Source organism: Epinephelus lanceolatus, chromosome 11, assembly GCF_041903045.1.
Source record: "Epinephelus lanceolatus isolate andai-2023 chromosome 11, ASM4190304v1, whole genome shotgun sequence".
Classification (NCBI taxonomy): Eukaryota; Metazoa; Chordata; class Actinopteri; order Perciformes; family Serranidae; genus Epinephelus; species Epinephelus lanceolatus.
Genome location: NC_135744.1, coordinates 43204056 through 43229622, shown reverse-complemented (window position 1 = coordinate 43229622; position 25567 = coordinate 43204056). Strand labels below are relative to the sequence as shown.

At 39.5% G+C, this 25567-nt stretch overlaps 2 protein-coding genes across 2 annotated transcripts; both read right to left on the bottom strand.

Moving 5' to 3' along the window:
- Window positions 1-274: 274 nt before the first annotated feature.
- LOC117272663 (P2Y purinoceptor 3) lies at window positions 275-6843 on the bottom strand. Its single transcript, XM_033651674.2, has 3 exons — window positions 6755-6843; window positions 4042-4706; window positions 275-2131 (listed from the first exon to the last, which is right to left on the bottom strand). Exons 2-3 carry the CDS (start codon window positions 4491-4493, stop codon window positions 1222-1224), a joined length of 1362 nt encoding a protein of 453 aa, XP_033507565.1. The 5' UTR covers window positions 4494-4706; window positions 6755-6843; the 3' UTR covers window positions 275-1221.
- A 3221-nt stretch (window positions 6844-10064) lies between these two features.
- On the bottom strand, window positions 10065-22957 carry LOC117246408 (schwannomin-interacting protein 1). The gene is made up of 7 exons (XM_033610278.2): window positions 22526-22957; window positions 19927-20129; window positions 18671-18780; window positions 17934-18015; window positions 17190-17303; window positions 16974-17091; window positions 10065-14795 (listed from the first exon to the last, which is right to left on the bottom strand). Exons 2-7 carry the CDS (start codon window positions 20119-20121, stop codon window positions 14701-14703), a joined length of 714 nt encoding a protein of 237 aa, XP_033466169.2. The 5' UTR covers window positions 20122-20129; window positions 22526-22957; the 3' UTR covers window positions 10065-14700.
- Window positions 22958-25567: the final 2610 nt, after the last annotated feature.

The following is a 25567-nucleotide window of genomic DNA, read 5'->3' as shown; positions in this document are numbered from 1 at the left end:
GAGGGCAGTTAATTAAGTAAAGTTTGTCCCCTCTATCAGGCTCAAATGTCACTTTTAAATATCTGGAGATGCCTGGGTTTGATAAATAGTTTAAGGATTGCAAAAAAAAAGTTCGACATGTAAGTTATCAGATGTAAGTGGGTCGATGAGGAGGCTGTAATCTTCCTCACATTAACATGTGAAACTAACAGAAATGTCATATTTCCATCATGTTTTCTTCCACATGAATTTCCATCGTTTGAGCTCCCCTTCTTCTTCTTCTGCAGTGGTTTAATGGCACCGACTGGAAAATTGCTCCACCAGCTGTTTATCTCCATCAGCCAGTGAGTGGATGGAAACCAGCAGTGTGTCTCAGATCACATACTTCTGTAATAAACACTTAATATTCTGAGTGCACCAGTGCGCTCAGTGTGTTCACACTGCATAGTACAGGAAAATACAGTGTACTACTGACGCACTCAACACGGTCCAAAAGTTGAGCGTGGAATGACGGACACTTCTCACCCTCAACAGTCGCCAACTATGTGACGTAGTTGAAGCTATACATGTTTTAGATGTTTTTCGTGTTTAAGTACCAAAACTGTTGTCGAAAAGAAGCCGTCAGTAATGTTTGTTGGGTCTGTAATGGTTTGGTACCACCAACAACCATGCAAGTGCTAATGTTAGCATTCACCAGAGCTAACTGCATTTTAATCAGCACTGACGATGTGACGTGAGTTTGGTTTAGGTGTGGGCGGAGATAGCGGTCAAATGTTGGTGGTAATACTCCACTGTTTAAAAAGAAGACGACAAAGCAGGAGAGGCGGTTAAATTTTTATCTTTTTATTTAAAAAAAAAAAAAAGAAGCCATCGTCACTTCCAGTTAGAGCAAAATGGCAGTGGGTGATTTCAGACAACACCGCCATGTTGAAATTAGTGCACCACGCAAGCAGTGCATAGTGTATATATTGCACTACACTGAAGTGTACTAACAAAAGTATGTGATTTGAGACACGCTCCAGGATTCATTTCCATTTTCTTTTGCTGATTATCTGAAAATTTGTTTAAAATTTGCTCTAAATTTAGATGGAAACTTGAGAAGTATTCAAACCCAGGTATTGCATTTTCGAACACTAGTATCAGAAAATTCCAAACAATACCGAGCGCTACTGAACAGTTCTCTGTTTAACTGCTACACACGCTGTTTGAAGTCTTTTATAGAGAAACCAGCACTGACACTGTCTAGAAGATGACCCGTGAAGACTTGGACTCGTTTTCCATGTGGACCACCCTTTCGATCTTCTCAGCCGCTTCCTGGTCTTCCTCTCCAATGCCCTCTTTTTTCAGAATCTTCAGCGGCCACCAGAGGGAGCCGCTCCGGTGGTCTCGGCGGACGGTGTGTTCTGCCGGCCAGCAGCATGGAGCACCCTTGTCCCCTGTCAGGAAGTAGAGGAGGGCATTGAGCCAGGCGTTGCAGGAGGCCAGCGGCCGGGTGACCTTGTAGCAGATGGACACGGTCTTCATGACTTCGCAGCCACCGAGCTGTCCCCGCCGCATGAGCAGGAACAAAGTCCGCGTCACGTGAAAGGGCAAGAAGCAGAGCGCAAACAGCAATGTGATGGTTACAATTGTTTTAATGGATTTCCGTCGCCGCCGGATGTAGTGTGAGTACTGCGATCCAGAGATGGAGACCGAGGTTCTCTCCCGCTCTCTAACTCCTTCTGACACCCCGTCTCCTACTGGACCGTCCTCCCCACCCTCTATTGAACTGGGAGGAGAGCGCAGGGTCTGAAATATCGTCCTGACCACCTGAGAGTAGCACCAGGCGATGATGACGAAGGGCACAAAGAAGCCCAGCAGATGAAGAACGATGCCGTACGGGACATAGTCAGCAAACTCCTTATCGATGGCGTCATCCCAGCAGTTCAAGTATCCCCCCTCGTCCTGAGGTCCAGTGCTGTTCCCGCCTTCCCTCTCCCCTTCAGGTCCCACAATGCCGCCAACTCCTCGTGTGAGGTATCCTGTCTGGGCGAACCTAAAGATGGGGCAGGTGAGGATGAAGACCACCACCCACACCAATGCACAGGTGCCCTTCACCACCCGCTTGCTCTCAAGGGTGATGGTCCTCATCGGATGGCAGATCCCCAGGTACCTGTGGACGGACAGCCACAGGTGAGTCTGAATCCGTAGTTTTAATCTCATTCTAGGTACAATTTTAAAAAGTCTTAACACCTGAGGACATAAACAGACTCAGCTGAGGGTTTTTTAAATTATTTTGAACTCAGAAAAGTCTAACACATGGACGACTACAAACCACAAAAACATCAACATGACTGAGTTTGTAGAAAGGTCTGTAACTTCAACCCGTCTCTCTTGTCTCAGAGGTCAAACCCATAAGCTAACTTGGCCCTTTTCCAAACATTTACCGGCTCAAAGGTCAGGAGAATCTGCTAGCTTGCTACATTAGCCTCGGTAGCATGTTGCTTTCCCATAAGCAAGTCAAAGTTCAAATGCCAAACGTGAGGAGCTATCAAAAATTAACGATACAAGGAAAAGATATGAGTAGCCATTCTCAGAGACACTGTGGTGACCTCAGAAGTTCTGGGGTCAGAAGATCCTCATCTAGTGGTAGGTACATTAGTTACAGGCCATTTGGGGTTCAACCTTATTGTTTTTTCACTTGCCCGGGTCAAATGTCTACTTGCCTTAAGTACATTTTTATTTGCCCCCACAAAACAATATTTCATTTATTGGTGGTTATCAAACAACAACAAAGACATTCATGTTTAATCTTTAAGTAAATGAATCTGAAAAAGAAACAGTAGGCCTTTTCACTGAGGTCGGAGGGCAAATATAACCTTACTGTTGAGGTGACAGGAAGTAAACAGACACTAAGTTTGGAAAACTGATAAACGTCACACTGCAGGAAGACGATATTTTTCACAGAACTAGCTTTGTACATATTGTATTTACCGTTAATGTTTGTGTGTAGTGTTACTGATAAATTTCATAATCATATCAGTCCTTAAATAGCGAGGTTGACCAGTCAGCTAGCCTAGCTAGTTACTAAGATGAGGGAAAGCACCGAGTTTATGAAGATGACCGTTAGCTCTACAGAGCTTTACTGCTCGCTGTTACAAGACGGTGTTTGTCAGTAATTTTTTTTGCAGCTCTTCAAAGTTCCAAGTGAAGAAAACAGCCATAGCAACCTAACGTTAGCTCTTAAATTAAGGCTAATGTTAGTGCTACGCTGAGTGACTAACGTTAGTTAGTAACATTTTAAGACACCGAGGTGATTAAGAAACTGATCAAAACTATTAAAACAAACCTTAAAACATTTCGCAGTTAGCCTTGTCCATATTCTCAACAGTATTTAACGTTTGTTTTGTATATATAATGGTTTTAATCAGTTTAATAATCACCTCGATGTCTTGAAAGGTAACTAGCTACTGTTAGTCACTCAGCGTAGCACGCACATTAGCCTTATTAACGTTAGGTTGCTGTGGCCCTTTTTTACACTCTGTGCTTTGAAGAGCTGCAAAAAATATTAAAGTGACTGATGAACACCATCTTGTAACAGCGAGCAGTAAAGCTCTGTGGAGCTGACCGTCCTCTTCATAAACTTAGCGGTGCATTTCCTCATTTAAGTAGCTAGCTAGGCTAGCTGACTGGCTAACCTCACTATTAAAATGATCATAAATGCTTCATACAAAAACTGTTGGTAAATACTATTTACAATCAAAGCTAAGTCTGAAAAGTTAAGTTAGTAACTTCAGGATGAAAAAGCAGTTTTATCATTAAGGTCGTTGCTAACGTTACTGTAGAGCTAACAGGAAGTTAACAGGTGCAGTTCGTAAGTTGAGTATATGTCACACTACACTGTGTGAGAGTTGTTAGGTTTTGGTGATGTCTAAGCACCTGAACTCTCTGCTTTGTGCAAACGAGGTGACATTTTAGCCAAATGGAACGTTCAGAAAACCCCTACTTAGAGGTGAAAGCAGTGTTGTCATCAGAAGAACCAGCTAACAGCATCTGTGGTAACTGGTTTCTGGGCCGTCTTACCTGTGCACAGAGATGCAGGTGAGGAAGAAGATGGAGCAATAGAGGTTGAAGTAAAAGAGGAAGCGAACGAGGCGGCACATGAAGTCCCCGAACACCCAGCGGTCCCTCAGCACGTAGCTCGCCACCAGGAAGGGCAGCGACAGGCCGTACATCAGATCAGTGGTGGCTAGGTTCACCATGTAGATCAGCGAGGTGTTCCAGCGTCGCCCACCGCCACTGCTACCACCGCCTCCGCAGCAGCCGCTCTGATGGCGGCAAGAGCGCAGCAGCACCACTGAGTTGAGGGTGAGGCTGAAGAGGAAGGTCAGGGAGTAGCAGACGGGCAGGAAGACGTACTTGTAGGATTCATCAATGCTGCAGGACGACTGAGGGAGGGATGAGGTGCCGGAAGTGTTGCTCGCCGCCACCAAACCGATGTCTGGAGTGACGTTGGAGACTTGGCTCAGTCCCATGATGAACCCCTGAAGGTTATTTTTGGCAGAGCTGGATCAGTTCAGGTTCCTCTGGCGTCATCTCAGCTCCTTCACCGGTTTCAAGTCTTCTCACTCCCTGAGGTTTACTTCATTTGTCCTTCCTCTGATCGATTGATCCGTCTCTTGATCCGTCTAACCTCTGTCTGCGTACGGCAGGGTCTGACCCATGTCTCCGGTATGTGGAAGGAGTTTCTGTGACAAAGAGGGGAAAGAAAACACACAGTCATTAGTTTGGAAAAGCTCGTTCACAATGTACCGCCGGCGTTTTGCTGATGTAGACTTTGTTTCACTCAATTAGCCCCTCAATCATTAACGAAGCGTTCCGGAAACCTTTTTATTCATGTCGCCTCTCTGTGCCGCAGGTTGGTGGTCTCCTCTGGCTGTTGAAGCGTTTGGTTCAGGGTTTAAATTCAAGCCCATGTTTTGGAAGGACAGGGTCAAATATATTCATGGCTTTAACAAGTGGCCTGAACAGAACCGTGACTCCGACACAGTGTCAGTGAACGTATCATACATACTATTAATGTCACAAACTTATATTAATGAACCTCCAACTGGAACTGCTGGACGCTGTGATTACTGATCATTAGCTAATAATAAATATAAGAGTTGTTTTTTTTTTCTTAAATATACATATATTTGGCATTGTATTTAAATTAATTAATTAATTATTTTTCATTTAAAAAATGAAAAATATTTTACACACAGGTTTTAGACTGCTGGTTGGCCGAAACAAGGGAACTACAGGAACTTTTTTTTTTGTTTTTTGTTTTTTTTTGTTTAATTAATCAAATTAATCAACAACTACAAAGCAAACGCCCAAATTATCAACTAAACTTACATGTGATGAATTTAGGGTTTAGTCCTCTGGGTCCACTATAAAAAATGAAGGTAACAGTTTGCATGTATCAACTCTGGCGTTATTGAGTAAGTCTTTTATAATCTGACAAACTCAATTAATTCAGTACCTCCAACATGATTCACTTTGACCTTGAAATTATATTCTAACTAATTTAATTCCATCCTACTCAAAATGTCAAAAATGTTTTTTTTTTGCTTTTGACCAACTTCTTGAAATAAGTTGTCAACGGACTAAAACAGGTTCATGTAACAAGCATATTTTCTTTATGCTTACAAACTTATTTATTTTTAAGCGTTTAAGCGTTTTTAACTGACTCCATGAATTGTTTCTTTAGAGTTCTGTTTTATTAACATGTTTAAGAATTTAAAAATAGAAAAATGACCATGCACAGCTGAAGTCACGGTGCTGGTACTGTGGCAAAAGTACAAACGTGTAAAGAAAAAACCACATATATTGTGGCTACGTAACGCACGCAAGACAGGACTAAGAAAGAGGATCGAGAATTTAATAGAGTTGCTCTATATATGTGTTTTTTCTTTACATGTTTAAGAATTTATAAATGTTACTGACCAGTTTGCAGCCAGCAGAATACAGATATTTACCAGTGTTGTTTTGTTTATTAAAGTTTAAAACATAACATGCAAAGTTTGATGAAATGTTTCATTTGCTTGTACATTGGCTGAAGCTTGATTTGAAATAAAACTGGAGCCATGTTGAAATCTTAATACAGAGAGAAAGACTAAGCTTGAATACCGTAAAACTTCAATTAGTAGCCCGGGCTATTATTTGCTTAAATCACTGAAATCAACAGGCCCATATTTGGGACAGGCCTCTAATTCCTGTAATTCCAGCGATTGAGGATTATGGGACCCAATGCAATTGGTTTGGTTAATTCTGCTGAGTAAACACAACTGTTCCGTTAAGTCAGACCAACTTAATTTACTCTAAAAGAACAAGACATTTTTAAGTTGCAACAACTTCACAAAAAGATGTAAGTATACCTAAATTAAAAAACCCACACAGCAATTAAAGTAAACATAAGACTTACATTTAGTTTTTCAAGACAATCAGTTCACTAGATTTTTTTAAGTAAGATCATTTTGTCAGATTTTAAATGGAGTTGATTCTAATAAACAGCCAGAAACACAACGACTCCATTATTATAATAACTGTTGATTTTCTGTTGATTGAGTTTATCTCAGCTCTTCTACTTTCACACGTTAAAAAACAGACATAAACGCATCACTGCTGGATTTGTGCCTCATTGGTTGCTTACACCTGAACGCAACATGAAAATCAGTCCACTTAAACCAGTTTGAAGCATTTAAACTGTAAAGACTCGATCTGGATTCATCAGTGTGAAGTGGATCAGACGTACCTCCAGCTGTCCTCCTCGTCCTGAGCGTCCCCTCCGTCTCGTCCTGTCCCGTGTCTTTGGTGGAGTTGTGGCTGAGAAGTGTCTGTTTCGGGGCCGAAGGGTCTCTCGGGGTTTCTCGCCTGACCTTCAGCTTCTCTGTAAATAATTGATCAGCGTTCATTCAGTCAGAACTGCAGGAATGAAACCCAATACAGGACTGCAGAGGAGGAGGAGGAGGAGGAGGAGGAGGCGCTGCGAGCTGCTGGCTTTTAATAGGACACACTGGCTCTTTATAGCAACTGAGGATAAAATAATTAAAAATACAAAGATCATTTATATTTAAATCTCACAGCTGCTCAATGTTTCTCAAATTAACGCGATTTAATTAACATGTGTGTGCGTTAGTTTTGCTGCAGCATGCGTACGTCCCGATCATTAACTGTGTTAGCTGTCCTGACGCCCACCAAATAACGAATAAATGCACATCAGTTTTTGCAAAATAATTACACACTCTTTAAACGTTGCTAATATGAAACTCATTTTAAACAAGAAACCAAAAAAAGTTTATTTTCCGAAAATATTGCATTAAAAAATCTTAAATATATCATCAGAGCAAGATGAACAAATATTATGTGTAGTGCTATTTTGTTTTTTAAATCAATATTGCAGTGTGAACAGTGATCAGTAACTGCTCTGATCACCGACACAAAAAGCAAAATGAAGCTGTTTCTGTGAAAGTAATAAATCACTCACCTTCCTCTGATGAAGCTTCGTCCTGCTCTCGCTGCTTCTCGTTATCTGAGGCTTTAATTGGAAAGCAAAGTGAATCCAGTAAACACATCAGCCCCTCCTCCTCCTCCAGCTCCAGCCCTTCATCATCACCACCATCATCATCATCACTGTGATTCATACAGTAAATACAGTGTGACAGTGAACACACAGTCAGAGAGCTGTGTGTTTGAACATGTGATGGTGTGTGAGTGTAATCAAACACTGCAACACAATTGGAGGTCAAACAGCGCGCAGGTAGCACAGGTATGAATAAATAAAGCCGGGTGGGGACGTCACATCTTTCTGACATTTATTAAACATTAAAAAAAACATGTCCCCTTCATGTTGTGAATTGATCAAACCAACAGTCTTATTACGCAAATAAATCACTTAAAAAAAATCCTCTTTCTACGAGCAGATCTAAAACATTTATATTTTGTGGTGCGTTTTTTCCACAGCTGGTTTGATTTATGAGAATTTTGTGTCATGATTTCATCATTCATCCTGTCACACACAGCAGGTATCGATCAGCTGATCCATTTAGTTATACAACACAGCGACAAACAAAATAAACAAGATGACGAACATAAATTAGGAAAAGACGCAGCTGAACTTGTCATCACAAGATGGCGAGTCGCCTAAAAAAGAGGAGTAAAGATACTTTGTTGTCAGAAGTCGCTTTTACACCACCAGTTTTAGGCGGGAATGTTGCGCCATTATGTCGCCTCGCCGTTCTGTATAAACGGTATAATCCCAGGATGTGCGGACAGAGTTGTCTCATCTTTAGGCCCTGATCACACAGGAAGTGTTTCAGCAGCTGGAGGCGTTTTTTGTGAAAGTCTTTAATGAGAATGAAACTCTTTGCTCGCTGTTTTTGCGTTGCTTTTTTCCCATTGTCCAATCAGATGATTTGAGAGGCGGGGCTTCTGTGGTGTTCACTACAACCAGTTTACAGTTGGTAAACAATGGAGGAGAAACTGGTGGTAGTGGTTGCTGGATACCCAGAGCTATATGGCCTGATGATAGACAGCAGGTTGTCAAACTGCCCCTGAGTCGTCCTAAAATCTGCCTGTAAACGTCCATGATGGAGGAGAAGCTCCTGGACCAACTGGTGGTACTCCCCATGATCCAGCCTCTTTTTTAGGGTCTCATGTACCCACACAGATCTCTGTTTATCTGTGTCCACGTTTTTTTCTGAGCAAAAGCACTGGGAAACATCTAGATTGGAAGTTGGGAATACTGACTTGCAGCATGAGTGATGGTGTTACATCAGTCATTTCTGTTACACACAGTCGTTTGACGGTTGTGTGACAGTGCAAATCATTAATTTTCAATGGAATGCACGGAGCGCCGACATTCATGTTGGTCCATGTGTGAAGGGTTTAAACGCAAAATATCGTAGACAAATATCTATTTTCATTTTTTGTTTTTGTCCCTGGTGTGTAAAGGCCATTACCCAGGCTCCTGGATCGACGCCTACGTCTCAAATTTTGTTGCAGAAGGGAGAGTTTCCTTATCTAGTAAGTTACGTTAGCTAACCTGGATGCTTCTATCCAAACCCACCTATTTCCCTGCAAGTTTTAACAACTAATCTTTACCACAATTTTCTCAAAGAAAACCCTGAAAACATTAGAAAACAGCTGACAAGAAAGAATAGCAGCTAACAGGTTAGCTCACTGAGCTAGCAAATGTTTGAATATTGTCAAGTCTAGCCAGCCTGACAGGCCGTCACCAAAAGTAACACAAACTGCTTTGTCGTGTCGCTACACCAAAGAAGCTAGCTTTAGTATTAGCTTAGCACTCACAAAACCTTTAAGGCAATCGAAGGCTTTTTGCAAAACAAGCTTGGCTTTTATATTAATCAACAGTTGAGCTGCCGCTTGCTACAACTGGTGTTCTTACTTTTTATCCTTTACTTTTAAACTACTTTTAAGGGTACAGTCATATGTTGTACACATTGTAAAATATTTTGACAAAAAAATCATGATTTTGGACTACGGATATTTTATTTATTTTTTTCTTGCTGATAAAATACATTTTATTAACAGTAGTTAATGTTGTTGGGACTTAAAATGAAACACCAAACACAAAGACTCTGCCTCACCATTATTTTACAATATCACTTTGCAGAGTTAAACCAGAAAATAATCTTTGTATTAACATGTTTTCTCAATAACCACTGTACTCTGTAAACTAGCTTAACTTGCTAAATGCACATTAGCTAACGTCATAAATACTAACGTCAGTAGTACGTCAGTGCATTCATTTATGTTTTATCACCTTGTTTATTACTAATTAACTAGATAGTGATCTGTACTGTTTTTATTTTTTGCTTTATTTATCGTTTTTATTTTGTGAAGCACTTTGTAAAATTGGTTTTGAAACATGCTACATAAATAAATGTATTGATATTATTTATTATTAAGAAAATGGGCTAAAAGACAACTAGTGTTTTTAGAAAAGTGTGTTTCACATGACCTGCAGTGCCGACTGTGATCAGTACATTAAAATCACAGTCAAATAAATATGTTCAAACAAAAAACAGGCACATGGACAGTGATGCAGATTATGTACATTCAAACTTTATAGCTTCATTTGATTTCTGATTAAGAACACAAAACACTGATGCAATAAATGAGACACCAAAGTATAACTGTTACAGACCATCAAAATATATTTCAGAATTATTGTTTTACATTTTAAAAAATGTAATTAATTTTATTTACATTTTTAAATACATTTCTAAATATTCTTAAAGTCACAATGAAATGAAAAACAATCAGTTCATATTTTCCAGGACCATGAGAAGCACAAAATATTACTCTTACAATTCTTTCGAATTCTCCATCACATCGTTACTTTGACACTCTCAAAACGTCATTTCAGTGTGACTTTAAATACATTTATATATATACGAATTAAAAAAGTCACGTCATTGACAGTACACTGCCTTCCATGAATATGACATTCAGCTCTTTATTAAGAATCAGTATCAAAATATAATGTTTTGTAAGGCACTAGAGGATGTTTTAAAACTTATCGTTCTTATTGGCTGGTGCTTAAACCAAAAGTAAATTACTGCAGTCAGAATAAAACTTAAAAAATAGAAAAATAAAAATATCATGATGTTTATGTGTAGACGTAAACATCAGGTTAAAAGAACAAAAATTAAAACAAGGCACCGTCACATATACTCAGCTATTTTAAGTGGGTTTTTCCCTTTTATTTCTTATGCATAAACAATAATAATCTCCGACTGTACCTGGAGTGTTTAGCATCAGTTAGAGAGGCATGCTACCAAAATTAAAATAATAAAAATCTTGTCTTATGCATTAAGGTAATATTAATCTGTTATAAATTGTAAAATAATCTTAAAAGGCATCTTGGTGACATAAATTGCTTTGAACACTGAAGGACGGCCATGTTCCTGCATCTCTTAGCAAACATAAACTATTTCCTTTATATTGTTTTTTTTTAATCTTACAGAGGAGTGTCTGAGTAACGACATACATCAAAATTCAAAATAAATGCCCATCTAATTTCTGCCCTTGAAATTCTTTCAGCAAAACAAATGTTGGTGAAATTCCCCTTTTGTTTGTTTTTGTTTTTTACATAAAAATAACAGGATACAATATATGAGTTAAGTTGAGCTTGTCTTGCTACACATGCTGTATGAGCGTAATGTTCCCTCGTAATGACAGGCAAAAGTTATAAACACAATAAAACTTAAATAAGATAAGTTAGAATCATTTGAACGTAAACGTATGTTTTTACGTCACCAGTCCAAGAAGCCAAATCCTTCCTCTGACTCACAAACACAACACAGATGTTGAGGCTTAAAGTCAAAACAAGTTACATCTGGATGATTTATGAATATGAGCTTTGCATAAAAGTTGATTGCCAAAATGTTTTTGTTTAGTCATTTGGACCTCCCAATCTGAGAGCCGTCAAAGTGCTCGACTGGTTCGAATTCCCCGAATAAACCTGCTGCCGGTCGTCCTTCCTGAGAAACAAATCGTATTTTCACGAACTTCACAACATGTTTGTCTCTTACATTCAAATTCAATAAAAATGATTGTTAAAACAAACTTATTTAACTAAAAACTAAAGAGCAATTATCAGACGCTCATAAAGATCTCACAACATTTTCTACATCACCAACATGTAGCTCAAGAAGGCTTTTTTATCCTAAACTCCACATCCTGTTTCCACATGTCTGAAGTTTTCTTTTTCATACCTGATTGATTTTTTCTTTACCAGAATTGTTTCTGAAGTGTATTTCAACCCTTTAAAATCTGAGCAAACTGTTTTGATTTGTCTTTAAAACATGGGGTGAAGGCAACGAGCAGCACCACAAGAAATGGCCCCAAAATTAGCGAAAAAACTAACAAAAAAAAAAACAAACAAGAAAATTACCTGAAAATAAGTAAATAATTTTCTCATTATCCTTCCCTTTTTTAAACTAATTTTCAGGTCATTTTCTTGTGACCTTTTAGTAAATTCTTGCATTTTGGTGGATATTTCTTGCCAGGTTTCTCATTGCCTTTTCCCCATGTTTCCTGGAGAAATTAAAACCAATTTCAGGTTTCAAGGAGTTAAATAGCTTGTGAAAAGCATCTGAACGCAGCATGAGAAAACTGAAGTTGAGTCAGGTTTCAGAGGGTTAAAGGTGCCATGATATTGTTCCAACAGCCCATAGTTCTTCTGACGACCCTTTATAGAGGTGTGAATCACCAGAGGCTCCACGATACGATATTATCACCATACTGAAGTCATCGTACAATATTATTGTGATTTTAAATATGTTGCGATATGCTGAGTATTAAGATAGAATACATTGTGTTTTGTTACCTTTTTTTAACTGTAAATTATGTCCCCAAAAGAAAACTTCATCTCACTTCAGACATTATATTTGCAGCAAAATGTATCTAGTGGACTAATAAAGCAATCGATTATATTGTACTCGAGTAGGATACCTTAAGTTTAATTTCTATTTGTAATATTAATAATTTATAGAATGACAAAACTGATACTTGGTACTGTGTGATGATATGATATTACCACGCAAAATATTGTGATACTATGCTCTATCATTTTTACTACCCCATCAGTTTATAAAATGTTCCGCTGGACCAAAAGCCCATTTCTCCAACAGTCCATTGTAACAAAACCAAATATCCAGTTCAGTTTCTCCGAAAATAAACAGTTGGTTTCAGTTTCTCAGCAGCATTTGAGCAAACGATCCCGTTTGTTTTCCACCGACCCATCCTTGCTTTTCCAGCAACTTTTGTGCCACCTAACGTGGGTATTTTAAGTCAAAACGTGACCTTTTCCTAAACATAACCAGGTGGTTTTTGTGCCTAAACACAACCACTAATTAACCACAGTGCTGTTGACAAACGTAATGTATTCATGTTTTACAGAAACATACAATGCTAAAAAAATGTTTTATGGTAATTAGCTTGTCTAACTGCAGGCAGCGTACATGTACGAAGAAATGAGACTACGTAAAGACGGGGATTTGTTTCTGGGATAAGAGGCTGTTTGAGAAATGGGTCCTCGGTCTCAATGTGGTTTCTGAATTTTGGGCCGTCAGAACAGTCTCCATCTTAAATCCCTGAAAACCTGCTTTGACATCTTAATTTTTCTTCCATCTCTCTCTCCCTCTCTCTCTCTCTCTATATATATATATATATGTATGTAAGGGCTGCACAATAATATCGGCACGCCATCGGTATCAGTCGATATTGGCGTGGAGTGAAAGAGGCTCAGTTCTGATAGTTCTGATAGTCGTTAGCTTACCAACCCCTGACGAGCCAAAATGTTCATTGTTTGTAGTTTTACCCTCCAACAACTTCATCCTCCGTTTCTTAAATCCACCAGCAAGCCGCCCACCTCCCAGGCCGTCCATCCTCGGGAGCTGACTGCAGCACACAGGACGGAATATTGAGGTAATTTTTGTAGGGATGTACGATAATATCGGCACATTATCGGTATCAGCCAACATGCTTTTACTTACTTAGCACAAAGAATGAATATTACAGACACCGAACAGTGTTTCATGTCTCCATCTGCTGCTGGGCCGTCACCATAAGAGTATACATGTATAATATGATAATAATTCCACTACAGAGGAGACTTGATGATCACTAAAATTAGGCGGAGAAAAAGTGGATACGTTGATTATCGGTCAAATGAGTTGTTATATTTCGGTTTATCGAATATTATATCAACAAACTGCAGCAGGAAATATGTCCGTGATGGTGTTGTTTATAGTAAGAAGCTGATGGAGGAAAAAGGTTTCCAGGGCCTTGTGATTCACGATTCGATCACACCACCATCTTTAAAAACTTAAGATAGTCGTTCAGTGATTGTTTTTTAACCTGTAACACGTTATATCAGCCCGTCACATCTTCGAATTATGTTACTCCCTCTTTGTTTGTTAGCATTATAAAACCATCCATCTATTATCTGCTTCCTATTCGTGGGCGAGAAAATGTCATCTGCTAATCCATGCATGAAAACTGGCCACCCTGTCTACTACCCCTCATCTTTAGCTTAAATTTCTTGTGTATCCTGGTGTCATCAGGGAGGACGTTTCCAGGAACAACACGACTGAAACTGGACCCAAATTTGAAAACAGATCCTGAGTTTATTGATGGGTCGTCCAAAAACCACGACATGGATCAAAAGTTTTGGAGAAATTACGACAGAATCCAGGAGCTGGCGTGTGTTTGTCTTTCCTCCAAATGTTTTACAGGCCTTGTCGTCCTGGCTGGTTTGTCCTCACCAGCCTGCAGCTGATTGGAGATTTGGATTTGGCTTTGATCCACTGAAATCTTTGATCTTTTGTTGAGTTCAAACTGTGACTTTCGAGATTGCACCTGCTCGTCGTTACATATAGACCTGCTGCCGTGTACCGACTCATGTTTCCTTTGGACGTGTAATGATGTCACTTCCTGTCTGTTAGTCTGAAGTCTGTCAATTTGACCTCAAAGCGACGCTGTACCACCTTTAAGGTTTCCAGGTGATTCAGTTTCCTTTGAACCTGACCATCCAGTCGTATTGTCCTATACGCTGGAGATTTAAATAAAGTAGCAGCTCAGCGGACGTTAAGTTGAAGTTAGTGACACCTGGGCTGACGTAGACGAGTGGTCCAGCTTGGTCCCACAATGCCCAAGTCTGTGGTCACGGTGTTAGGTCAGGTCCTGGACATCCAGCAGCATGGCGTCCTGCTTCGTCCTCAGCTGGTCTCGTACCAACAGGTGGGCCACCAGCTCCGAGCTCAGGGCTGCAACAAAAGCAAACGCATATTTTTGAAACTGATATTTTTTGTCCACATTACCTTTGTTTTACGAAATGTCTCCCTGTGTCCTGGGTTTGGCACCGCAGCTGAAGGGGCGGAGCTGTCCTTGTGTTGTTTTTAAGCTGTGTGTTAAATGTGTGTTTGTTTAGTGTATTTAATGTGTGTTTAGTGTGTTTATTGTGTTAAATGTGTGTTTAGTGTGTGTTTAATGTGTGTTTAGTGTATTTAATGTGTGTTTAGTGTGTTTGTGTTAAATGTGTGTTTAGTGTGTGTTTAATGTGTATTTACTGTGTATTTAATGTGTTTGTGTGTTAAATGTGTGTTTAGTGTGTGTTTAATGTGTATTTACTGTGTATTTAATGTGTTTGTGTGTTAAATGTGTTTAGTGTGTGTTTAATGTGTATTTACTGTGTATTTAATGTGTTTGTGTGTTAAATGTGTGTTTCGTGTGTGTTCAATGTGTGTTAATGTGTGTGTTCAGTGTGTGTTAATGTGTGTTTATTGTATTTAATGTGTGTTTAGTGTTTTTAATGTGTGGTAAATATGTTTAATGTGTGTTTAAAGTGTTTAATGTGTGTTTATTGTATTTAATGTGTGTTTAGTGTTATTAATGTGTGGTAAATGTGTGTTTAGTGTGTGTTTAATGTGTGTTAATGTGTGTGTTCAGTGTGTGTTAATGTGTGTTTATTGCATTTAATGTGTGTTTAGTGTTTTAATGTGTAGTAAATGTGTGTTTAATGTGTGTTCAGTGTGTGTTTAATGTGTGTTTAGTGTATTTAATGTGTGTTAATGTGTGTTTAATGTGTGTTTAAAGTGTTTAATGTGTGTTTATTGTATTTAATGTGTGTTTAGTGTTTTTAATGTGTGGTAAATGTGTGTTTAATGTGTGTTTAAAGTGTTTGTGTGTTTAGTGTATTTAATGTGTGTTAATGTGTGTTCAGTGTGTGTTTAATATGTGTTAATGTGTGTTTATTGTATTTAATGTGTGGTAAATATGTGTTTAATGTGTGTTTAAAGTGTTTAATGTATGTTTATTGTATTTAATGTATGTTTAATGTGTGTTTAAAGTGTTTAATGTGTGTTTATTGTATTTAATGTGTGTTTAGTGTTATTAATGTGTGGTAAATGTGTGTTTAGTGTGTGTTTAATGTGTGTTAATGTGTGTGTTCAGTGTGTGTTAATGTGTGTTTATTGCATTTAATGTGTGTTTAGTGTTTTAATGTGTAGTAAATGTGTGTTTAATGTGTGTTCAGTGTGTGTTTAATGTGTGTTTAGTGTATTTAATGTGTGTTAATGTGTGTTTAATGTGTGTTTAAAGTGTTTAATGTGTGTTTATTGTATTTAATGTGTGTTTAGTGTTTTTAATGTGTGGTAAATGTGTGTTTAATGTGTGTTTAAAGTGTTTGTGTGTTTAGTGTATTTAATGTGTGTTAATGTGTGTTCAGTGTGTGTTTAATATGTGTTAATGTGTGTTTATTGTATTTAATGTGTGGTAAATATGTGTTTAATGTGTGTTTAAAGTGTTTAATGTATGTTTATTGTATTTAATGTATGTTTAATGTGTGTTTAAAGTGTTTGTGTGTTTAGTGTATTTAATGTGTGTTAATGTGTGTTTAATATGTGTTAATGTGTGTTTATTGTATTTAATGTGTGGTAAATATGTGTTTAATGTGTGTTTAATGTGTGTTTAAAGTGTTTAATGTATGTTTATTGTATTTAATGTGTGTTTAGTGTTTTCAGTGTGTGGTAAATGTGTGTTTAGTGTGTGTTTAATGTGTGTTAATGTGTGTGTTCAGTGTGTGTTAATGTGTGTTTATTGTATTTAATGTGTGTTTAGTGTTTTTAATGTGTGTTTAAAGTATGTTTAGTGTATTTAATGTGTGTTTAGTGTGTGTTCAATGTGTGTTTAATATGTGTTAATGTGTGTTTAATGTGTGACATCTGTGACAGCAGAGACTCATGGGTACTGTAGTCCTCAGAGGAAACAAATTTAAAATAATGAAAGCGGCAGTCCGAAGCTTTGACTGTGTTTCCATTAGAATCAGTTCAAACTGCTGAAACAACAGAAACACTGATACTGAAAACATGTGTGTATGTTAAGTGACGTGTTCTTTTGACTGTGTGTGTGTGTGTGCGTGTGTGTGTGTGTGTGTGTGTGTGTACCGTGGACTTCCTGTTGCAGTGATGCTTTCAGGCTGTTGAGCTGCTGCACTGAACGCTCCTGCAGCTCCCAATGCTCCAGATGTTTCCTCTCAGTGACACAGCTGCTGCCGGCCAGACGCTGCAACACACACACACACACACACACACACACACAGAGTCAGTCCACTCTGTCGATGTTAATAACATTTCTTCTTCTCTTTCTTAAATCTCTTTCACCTCCTTCTCTCTCTGTTCAGCCAGCAGTTTGTCTCGCAGTGTCCTCAGAGCCGTGGCCACTTCCTGTTTCAGCCCGGTGGCATGGCAACCGTTGTGCCCCGTTCCCATGGAAACCTGATGGAGATGTAAGGTCAGTGAACTGAAAGAGTGTTTTTGTTCTGTTGTTTATAAAGTCCAGTTCAGACCAAAGATTCACGATGAGATGAAACCGTTTTTATACCTTACAGAGAAAAGTGTCAGAGGTGTGAACTGGCATCGCCTGTTTCAACAGCCAATCAGCTTGTAGTGAAGTCCGCTGGTCATAAACTTTAGTAATGAGTGGATCTTCATATTTTTAAATATCCCATGGAGAGAGACTCTCACTGCAGCCTGTTCTATTTTGTTGTGAAAATGTGGGCGTGCAGCCTCGTTCTGTGGACGATAAACCAGGTGCAGACTTCCATCTGTGTCACCGCTGATGAGGAAATACAGCGAGTGCTGGACGGAGCAGTGAGTGACAACAACCCCGCCCACATTTAAGAGGACTGTCTGAACACACCGAGGGTCTAGGTACCATGTCTGAAGGCTTACTGCTGGTTCCAGAGGGACTGGACTGAAAGGGTTTGGTGGAGACAGGGCTCTGGACTCAGTGATGAACTGATTAGATTTTGGCAGTCAAAGATCAAAGGTCAAGATAAATAACCTGTCAGGACTTCAGGGACTCTGTATTAATGAGTGTATTTGTGTTAGGAGACAGACAGTGACCTTTTTGTTGGTTCCTTCGTCCTCGTCTTCGCTGTCGCTGTTGTTGATGAAGCACAGCTGCAGGTTTCTGTGGTTGTGAAATCTGTAAACAGATAATAAACATCCTGAAGCTCCGACAGGACGACGCTGAAGCTCTGCGAGTACTGACAGTTTCTCTGCTCCTCATGACTCCGACCAGACGGCTGTGATGAGCTTAACTATCGATGTGTCCTGATGTGAACACTTTAAAACAGAGTATTTGTTTTTAATGAATGAACGGATGAATGTACCCCCGTTATCTTTCATTGATACAACCGTAGAGAGTCAGAACGTAAACACGGTGTACATTTACGTCCGTTTTGTTTCACGATCTGATTGGTTCAGCTGTGAGGAACAAACAGTCGGTTCATCACACCAGGCTGTAAATTCATGATTATTGACTTTTCTGCATTGAGACAAAATGTTTGAGGAAAGTATCCTGATGCCTCGAAGAATATTTACACATATTTACACTCTGACCTGAAACTGTTGTTTATTTTGACCGCACATTTTTGAACTGTCAAACGTCAGCGGAGCTCGTTTTAACGCTACAAACACTAACATTAAAGTGTTATCAGAAACTATCAGACATAACTTTTTCTGTCCATTTCAATAAAAACTGAACCTCGACGGTCACATTTAACTTCAGATCACAGAGAAGAACCACAAATTAAAAACTGAACATTTGAAAAGCTTCAGACTGTGCAGCTCTGTGTTACCGTGACGTGACGACGGAGACTCGACACCTCCTGAAGTCTTCGTCCTCTTCCTCCCACATGTCTCTCCACACTCCCCCCCGACCGTCCTCCATCCTCAGCCCCGTCCCCCTCTGCAGGAACACACAGTGATCACACACATATTACCCCCACACAGTAATTATCTACTAATCTGGTTTCTTGACAGTTTTCTGACGACTTCTGTGGAAATAAAATGTTTCAAATAAAATATGAAGAGTATTTATCCTTTTATTCTAATTTGTCCTGATTCACTTTAACCATCACAATCAATACTGTCAGCTGAGGTTTTGTTAATTTGGTTAACATTCTTATCCATAACACATAAAGATACAACTGAAAAAACATAAAATGAAAAATTGATTTAAAAAAAGGAACATTTGAAAAAAGGCAGTAAAAATAAAACACATTAGGAACATTTCAAAAAAATCTGAAAAAGAAAAATGTAGAAAAAACAATGCGAAAAATAAAAAGGAAAATAAAAGGAAAATAAAAAAAAATAAAAAGAAAGTAGGAAAAATAAAAGAATAAGAAAAAAGGAGGAAACACTTAAAAAAACTACTAATAAAGAAAAAGTAGAGAAAAAATAGAAAAATAAAAATAGAACAAAAAAAACAGCAGGAAAAATTGAAAAATAGTAAGATGTTCAAAAAATATGAATAAAGAAAAAATAGGAAAAAATAAGAAAAACTATGGGAAAAATAAAAAACAGGAAAACAGAAAAAAGCAAAAGGGAAAAATTAAAAAAATGTAGAAAAAAAACTTTAGGAAAGCTTTTTTGAAAAAGTAGTAAAAATAGAAAACAGTAGGACAAATAGGAAAAACATTAAATTATATATAAAAGGAAACAAAGCCAATGTTTCCATCTGTAAATAAAACTGTAATTAATAATAATTATGTTGTGAAGCACAGCTGGATCTGAATTATAATCAGATCTGAGTCTGTCGACTGGAACCAACAGGAAGCTGAAACGTTATGATTACAGCAGCTCTGCAGCTGTGGGCGTGTCTGTAACGTCGTTGTGGTTTTGTCAGTTTAGCTGCGGCTCCTCGGCGTGAATTATAAACTGTTTGGACAAACGTGACGTCACCCTGCGAGGAATGTCATCAGACGCAGACTCAGTTATTGTCTGAGGCTCAAACATCCAGCACACTGCACACACAGAGGAGGACACCAGGCATCATGGGAAGTGAAGTCCCACTGACAGCTACATAACAGAGACGCTTGTCTTGGTGGCTGACCTTTGACCTCTCCCTCCTCTCCTGCTCCTGTTTCTCCAGCTCTGCTATCCGCTGGCTCAGGTCCTCCCAGTGCATGATGGGAAGGCCCTGGTAGTCCACGGAGGACGCCGCCGCTGCTGCTGCAATGTGATGATGATGAAGCTCTTCTTCCTCCTCCTCCTCCTTCTCCTCGGACGTCTCTTTCTCTTCCTCCATCCTCCTGTCTGCACACAAAAAATTCACAGGAAGAAAAATGCTCCTAAATATACTGAAATCAAACTACAACAACATAATAATATTTTTTAAGGCAAATGTCCTCGCTGTGGGATGAATACAGGATGATCTGATCTGATCTGATCTGATCTTCTGACATGTTGAGGTCAAACTTTATAGAAAAGGTTAATTTAGTTTGTTTACACTCTTTATATATATATATATATATATATATATATATATATATATATATATATATATAAGTTTAGATGATTCCACAATAAGTTTTATTTCTATAAATATAACGATTGCAGTTGCAAATAATTGAGTGATCTTATAAATTCATTTCTGAAGGCAGTTTCCTGTGTGCAGTGAAGAATCAAAGGTATTTGGCTTTTAACTTAGAAATATTTCATTAACAGGAAAAGTCCTCTGTAAATAAAGTATAAATGTATGAGTACAGTTTATTAATAATATCTCCTCATATTATTGTGATCTAAAACATGATGGGACATGATGAGCATTGAAAAAACATATATTCCAATTTATTACATTTTTCAACTGATGTCTCGATATTATGAACATTTGTTTTATCTGATGAAATAAAAATTTCAGTCTGTTCATCTCTCGCTGACATTATTATCTAGTAGCTACTAAAGGTTTTATTTATATTTGCAGTATTAATAATTCATATAATAAAAAATTGATACTTGACGTGTTGCAAAAAAAAAAAAACATGCAATAAAACAATTCCAAAGTCTCAAATGTGACTAATCGATTAAATGATCAATAATATGAGTTCGCTGTGCACACCATCCCATCAAAGGGATAATCAATATACACTCAGCGGCCACTTTATTAGGTACACCTTGTTGGTTCCAGGTTGGACCTCTTTTTAATTCTTGGTGTCACAGACTCAACAAGGTGCTGAAACATTCCTCAGAGATGTTGGTCCATATTGACATGATGACATCACACAGTTGATCCATGATGAGAATCTCCCGTTCCAGCACATCCCAAAGGTGCTCTATTGGACTGAGATCTGGTGACTGTGGAGGCCATTGGAGTACAGTGAACTCATTGTCATGTTTGAGATGATGTGAGCTTTGTGACATGGTGCGTTATCCTGCTGGAAGTAGCCATCAGAAGATGGGTACACTGTGGTCATAAAGGGATGGACACGCTCAGCAACAATACTCAGGTAGGCTGTGGTGTTTAAACCATGCTCAGTTGGTACTAAGAAAATCTCCCCCACACCATTACACCACCAGCAGCAGCAGCCTGAAGCGTTGATACAAGGCAGGATGGATCCATGCTTCCATCTGAATGTGGTTTTTCCAATCTTCTATTGTCCAGTTTTGGTGAATTGTAGCCTCAGTTTCCTGTTGTTAGCTGACAGGAGTGGCACCTGGTGTGGTCTTCTGCTGCTGTAGCCCATCTGCTTCAAGGTTGGACAAGGTGTTGTTGCTTCAGAGATGCTCTTCTGCACACCTTGGTTGGAACCAGTGCTTATTTGACTTCCTGTTGCCTTTCTATCATCTTGAACCAGTCTGGCCATTCTCCTCTGACCTCTGGCATCAACAAGGCATTTTGGCTCACTGGATATTTGCTCTTTTTGGGACCATCCTCTGTAAACCCTAGAGATGGTTGTGCTGAAAATCCCAGTAAATACTCAGACCAGCCCGTCTGGCACCAACAACCATGCCACGTTCAAAGTCACTTCAATCACCTTTCTTCATCATTCTGATGCTCCGTTTGAACTTCAGCAGCTCGTCTTCACCATGTCTACATGACTAAATGTTAATGAGCTGCTGACACCTGATTGGCTGATTAGCTGTTTACATTGATAAGCTGTTGAGCAGGTGTACCTAATAAAGTGGCTGGTTAGTGTATATACTTTAATTTAAGAATTTAAGTTACACCACAAACTAAAACACATTAATTTCTCATTTAATTGTCCTTAATTTTTACTTTGACGTTGATCCTTTATGAACAGTGTTATGATGTTAACTGTTAGTATTAACAATATTTAATAACAGGTTGATGTGCGGTGCAGATAGTTTCAGGTTAAACATGACAAACACATTTATCCTGACTATTGAGGCCCACACACACACACACACACACACACATAATCATGAGACTATGAAATACCATCATAAAACAATATGTTTTACATGTTAGTGGACACAGATGATGATGACGTTTAAATCATATTTAAATAAACTGTCAGATGTGTGTTATGTGTCTTCTCTTCACAGCTTCATGTTAAATAACTTTAATTTGTTCTGTTTCCATCTTTAACTAAATCATCTCGGTTAAAGTTATTTAAAGTGTCCGGTTGGAGCTCCGTGTGTCTGCCCGCAGTTGTTTACCAGCAGCGGGACTCTCGGAGGGTTTCACCCACCTTCAGTCACATCCAGACGGCCCCGGAGCCCCGGATCCTTCCGACATGTCACCCCGCGGCTCGCTGCAGCCCGCCGGCCTCGCTGTGTGTCCTGACCGCGGCGCGAGGCTGCGGAGCTTTTTACACAAACATCACAGAAAGTTTGGTAAAAAAAAAAAGTTTTCTCAAAGTGTCTGAACTCCGTCTGACGGAAGGCAGGATCTTCCTCTTCCTCCTCCTCCTCCCTCCTCCTTCCGCTCTTCCCACTTTAACCTCGGCCGAGTAACGGAGGGTTTGAGCGGTGAAGGCAGCACCGAGAGACCGGAGCCCGCGGCCGGCGGGAGTTACCCTGGCTGTACCGTGTGTACCGGACCGTTTGTACAAACTGTGACAGCACAGTGTGACGACATGAAGGTGACAACATGTCGTCTTTCCCGCCACCAAAAAATAATGGAAGCATAAGGAAAGAAATAAGAGGCCAGATCCAGGGCCGTACACACTGACGTCAGGAGACCATGCCCCCCCCCAGGCTGTAGGAATATATGATAGATGGAAAACTGATATATAGCGTTTACATGTTCTCCCAAATATAAAATATGTAATGTGTTATATGTTCACTGCAGTATATACATCAGTAGAATAAAAACAAGAATAAACATAAGAAATATGTTAAGTTATGTTCATTATATGTTGAATAAATATATAAATTCAGGAGGTGTTGGTGAGAATTAAGTCGTATATTGAAGAATATTTCACAGCTCAATAACTGCACCAATTATTGCACTGTTAAAAAAAAAAGATAACTTCATGAAGTCACTGTTCAACAGTACAAAGTTCTGTATATTTCTACAGTAAATATATATAAAAAAGAAATTATTGGTAAATATACAAATGCAATATAGAGATAATTGGTGCATTTACACTGTCACCTTACAACAAGAGGGGTCCTGGTTTAATCCCAGGAGGGAGCCCTTCTGTGTGGAGTTTGCATGTTCTCCCTGTGTCAGCGTGGGTTTCCTCCAGGTGCTCCGACATGTTCTCCCCGTGTCAGTGTGGGTTTCCTCCAGGTGCTCTGACATGTTCTCCCTGTGTCAGCGTGGGTTTCCTCCAGGTGCTCCGACATGTTCTCCCTGTGTCAGCGTGGGTTTCCTCCAGGTGCTCTGACATGTTCTCCCCGTGTCAGCGTGGGTTTCCTCCAGGTGCTCCGACATGTTCTCCCTGTGTCAGCGTGGGTTTCCTCCAGGTGCTCCCACATGTTCTCCCTGTGTCAGCGTGGGTTTCCTCCAGGTGCTCCGACATGTTCTCCCTGTGTCAGTGTGGGTTTCCTCCAGGTGCTCTGACATGTTCTCCCTGTGTCAGCGTGGGTTTCCTCCAGGTGCTCCGACATGTTCTCCCTGTGTCAGCGTGGGTTTCCTCCAGGTGCTCTGACATGTTCTCCCTGTGTCAGCGTGGGTTTCCTCCAGGTGCTCCGACATGTTCTCCCTGTGTCAGCGTGGGTTTCCTCCAGGTGCTCCGACATGTTCTCCCTGTGTCAGCGTGGGTTTCCTCCAGGTGCTCTGACATGTTCTCCCCGTGTCAGCGTGGGTTTCCTCCAGGTGCTCCCACATGTTCTCCCTGTGTCAGCGTGGGTTTCCTCCAGGTGCTCTGACATGTTCTCCCTGTGTCAGCATGGGTTTTCTCCAGGTGCTCCAGCTTCCTCCCACAGTCCAAAGACATGCAGGTTAATTGGTGACTCTAAATTGTCCGTAGGTGTGAATGTGAGTGTGAATGGTTGTCTGTCTCTATGTGTCAGTCCTGTGATAGTCTGGTGACCTGTCCAGGGTGAACCCTGCCTCTCACCCAGTGTCAGCTGGGATAGGCTCCACCCCCACGCGACCCTCAAGAGGATAAGCGGTTACAGAATGAGTAGTGCATTTACAAAACTGATCCAGACAGCGTTCTCTTTTAGAACATCTAAAAATGAGAAAGAAAAAAAAGATAAAGCACCCAAAACAAATGTGAAGGATCCAAATCACATCACACTGTTATCTTTTCCAGATGTTGAATAAAAGATTACCAGATGGTATTAGTGGAGTCTAATAAAGTATGAATAACAATAATGTACTTGTGTACAGTACTTGAGTAAATGTACTTAGTTACATTCCAACTCTGGTCACAGTGTGTTTTTCATTGTGGAAACACAAACAGGGCAGTGTGGCTTTTTAAAGCTTCGCCGTGTTCCCTCTGTGCACTGTTTAAATACATCAACAAAAGCCTTTCTGAAAATCAAATATGTTTTTTAGAGTCATATCTCCTTGTTTGTTTGTTTGTTTGTTTTTGTCTGACGGTGGTTCAGGTCTCTGGTCTGCTCTCTTGTTCTGTGGAATCTGGTCTGTCTGGCCGGCAGTGAAGGGGTTAAAGGCCGAGCCTCCCGGTGTCCTGTTTCACCATTTTTTGGAGATGACGACTCAAAGCAGATGGAGGATTTGGGGATTCTGGGAGAACAGCAGACGGTTCAGTGTCACAACAACAAAGAAAACACCACAACATTCCCATAACATCCCCGTAACGTTCTTATAATGTTCCTCTAACATGTTTGTGACTTCACAGAACTGAATAATGTTCTTATAAATGTTCCTGTTGTGTGTTTGTAGTTTTATTTATACTGAACTTGTGCTTTCACTGTATCACTGTGACCCATGACATCATCTATGCTGACGTTATTTTACTTTATTGTGAGTTTATTTCCTTTAATATCTTTAGAGCTCTTATCGCCACCAAATATGTTCAGTCAGTTCTCATTCTCAGGAGGGGACGTCTACTCTTCAGACATTACTCAAGTTATTTCTCTTATCTAGAGATGATGAACACTAAGTCGACTAATTGATAAGTCGATTGACAAAAATTTAATCTGCACCTTTTGGAGTGCTGATTGGACTAAAAGAAACATTTGAAAAAGTCATCTTTATCCCTGATGGACTGGGATGGACAGCTCCATCGTCTCCTGAGAATTTACAGTGAAATTATAAATTTAACAATAGATAAAAAAAAATCAGGAAATGAATGGATGAGTCCATATTTCTA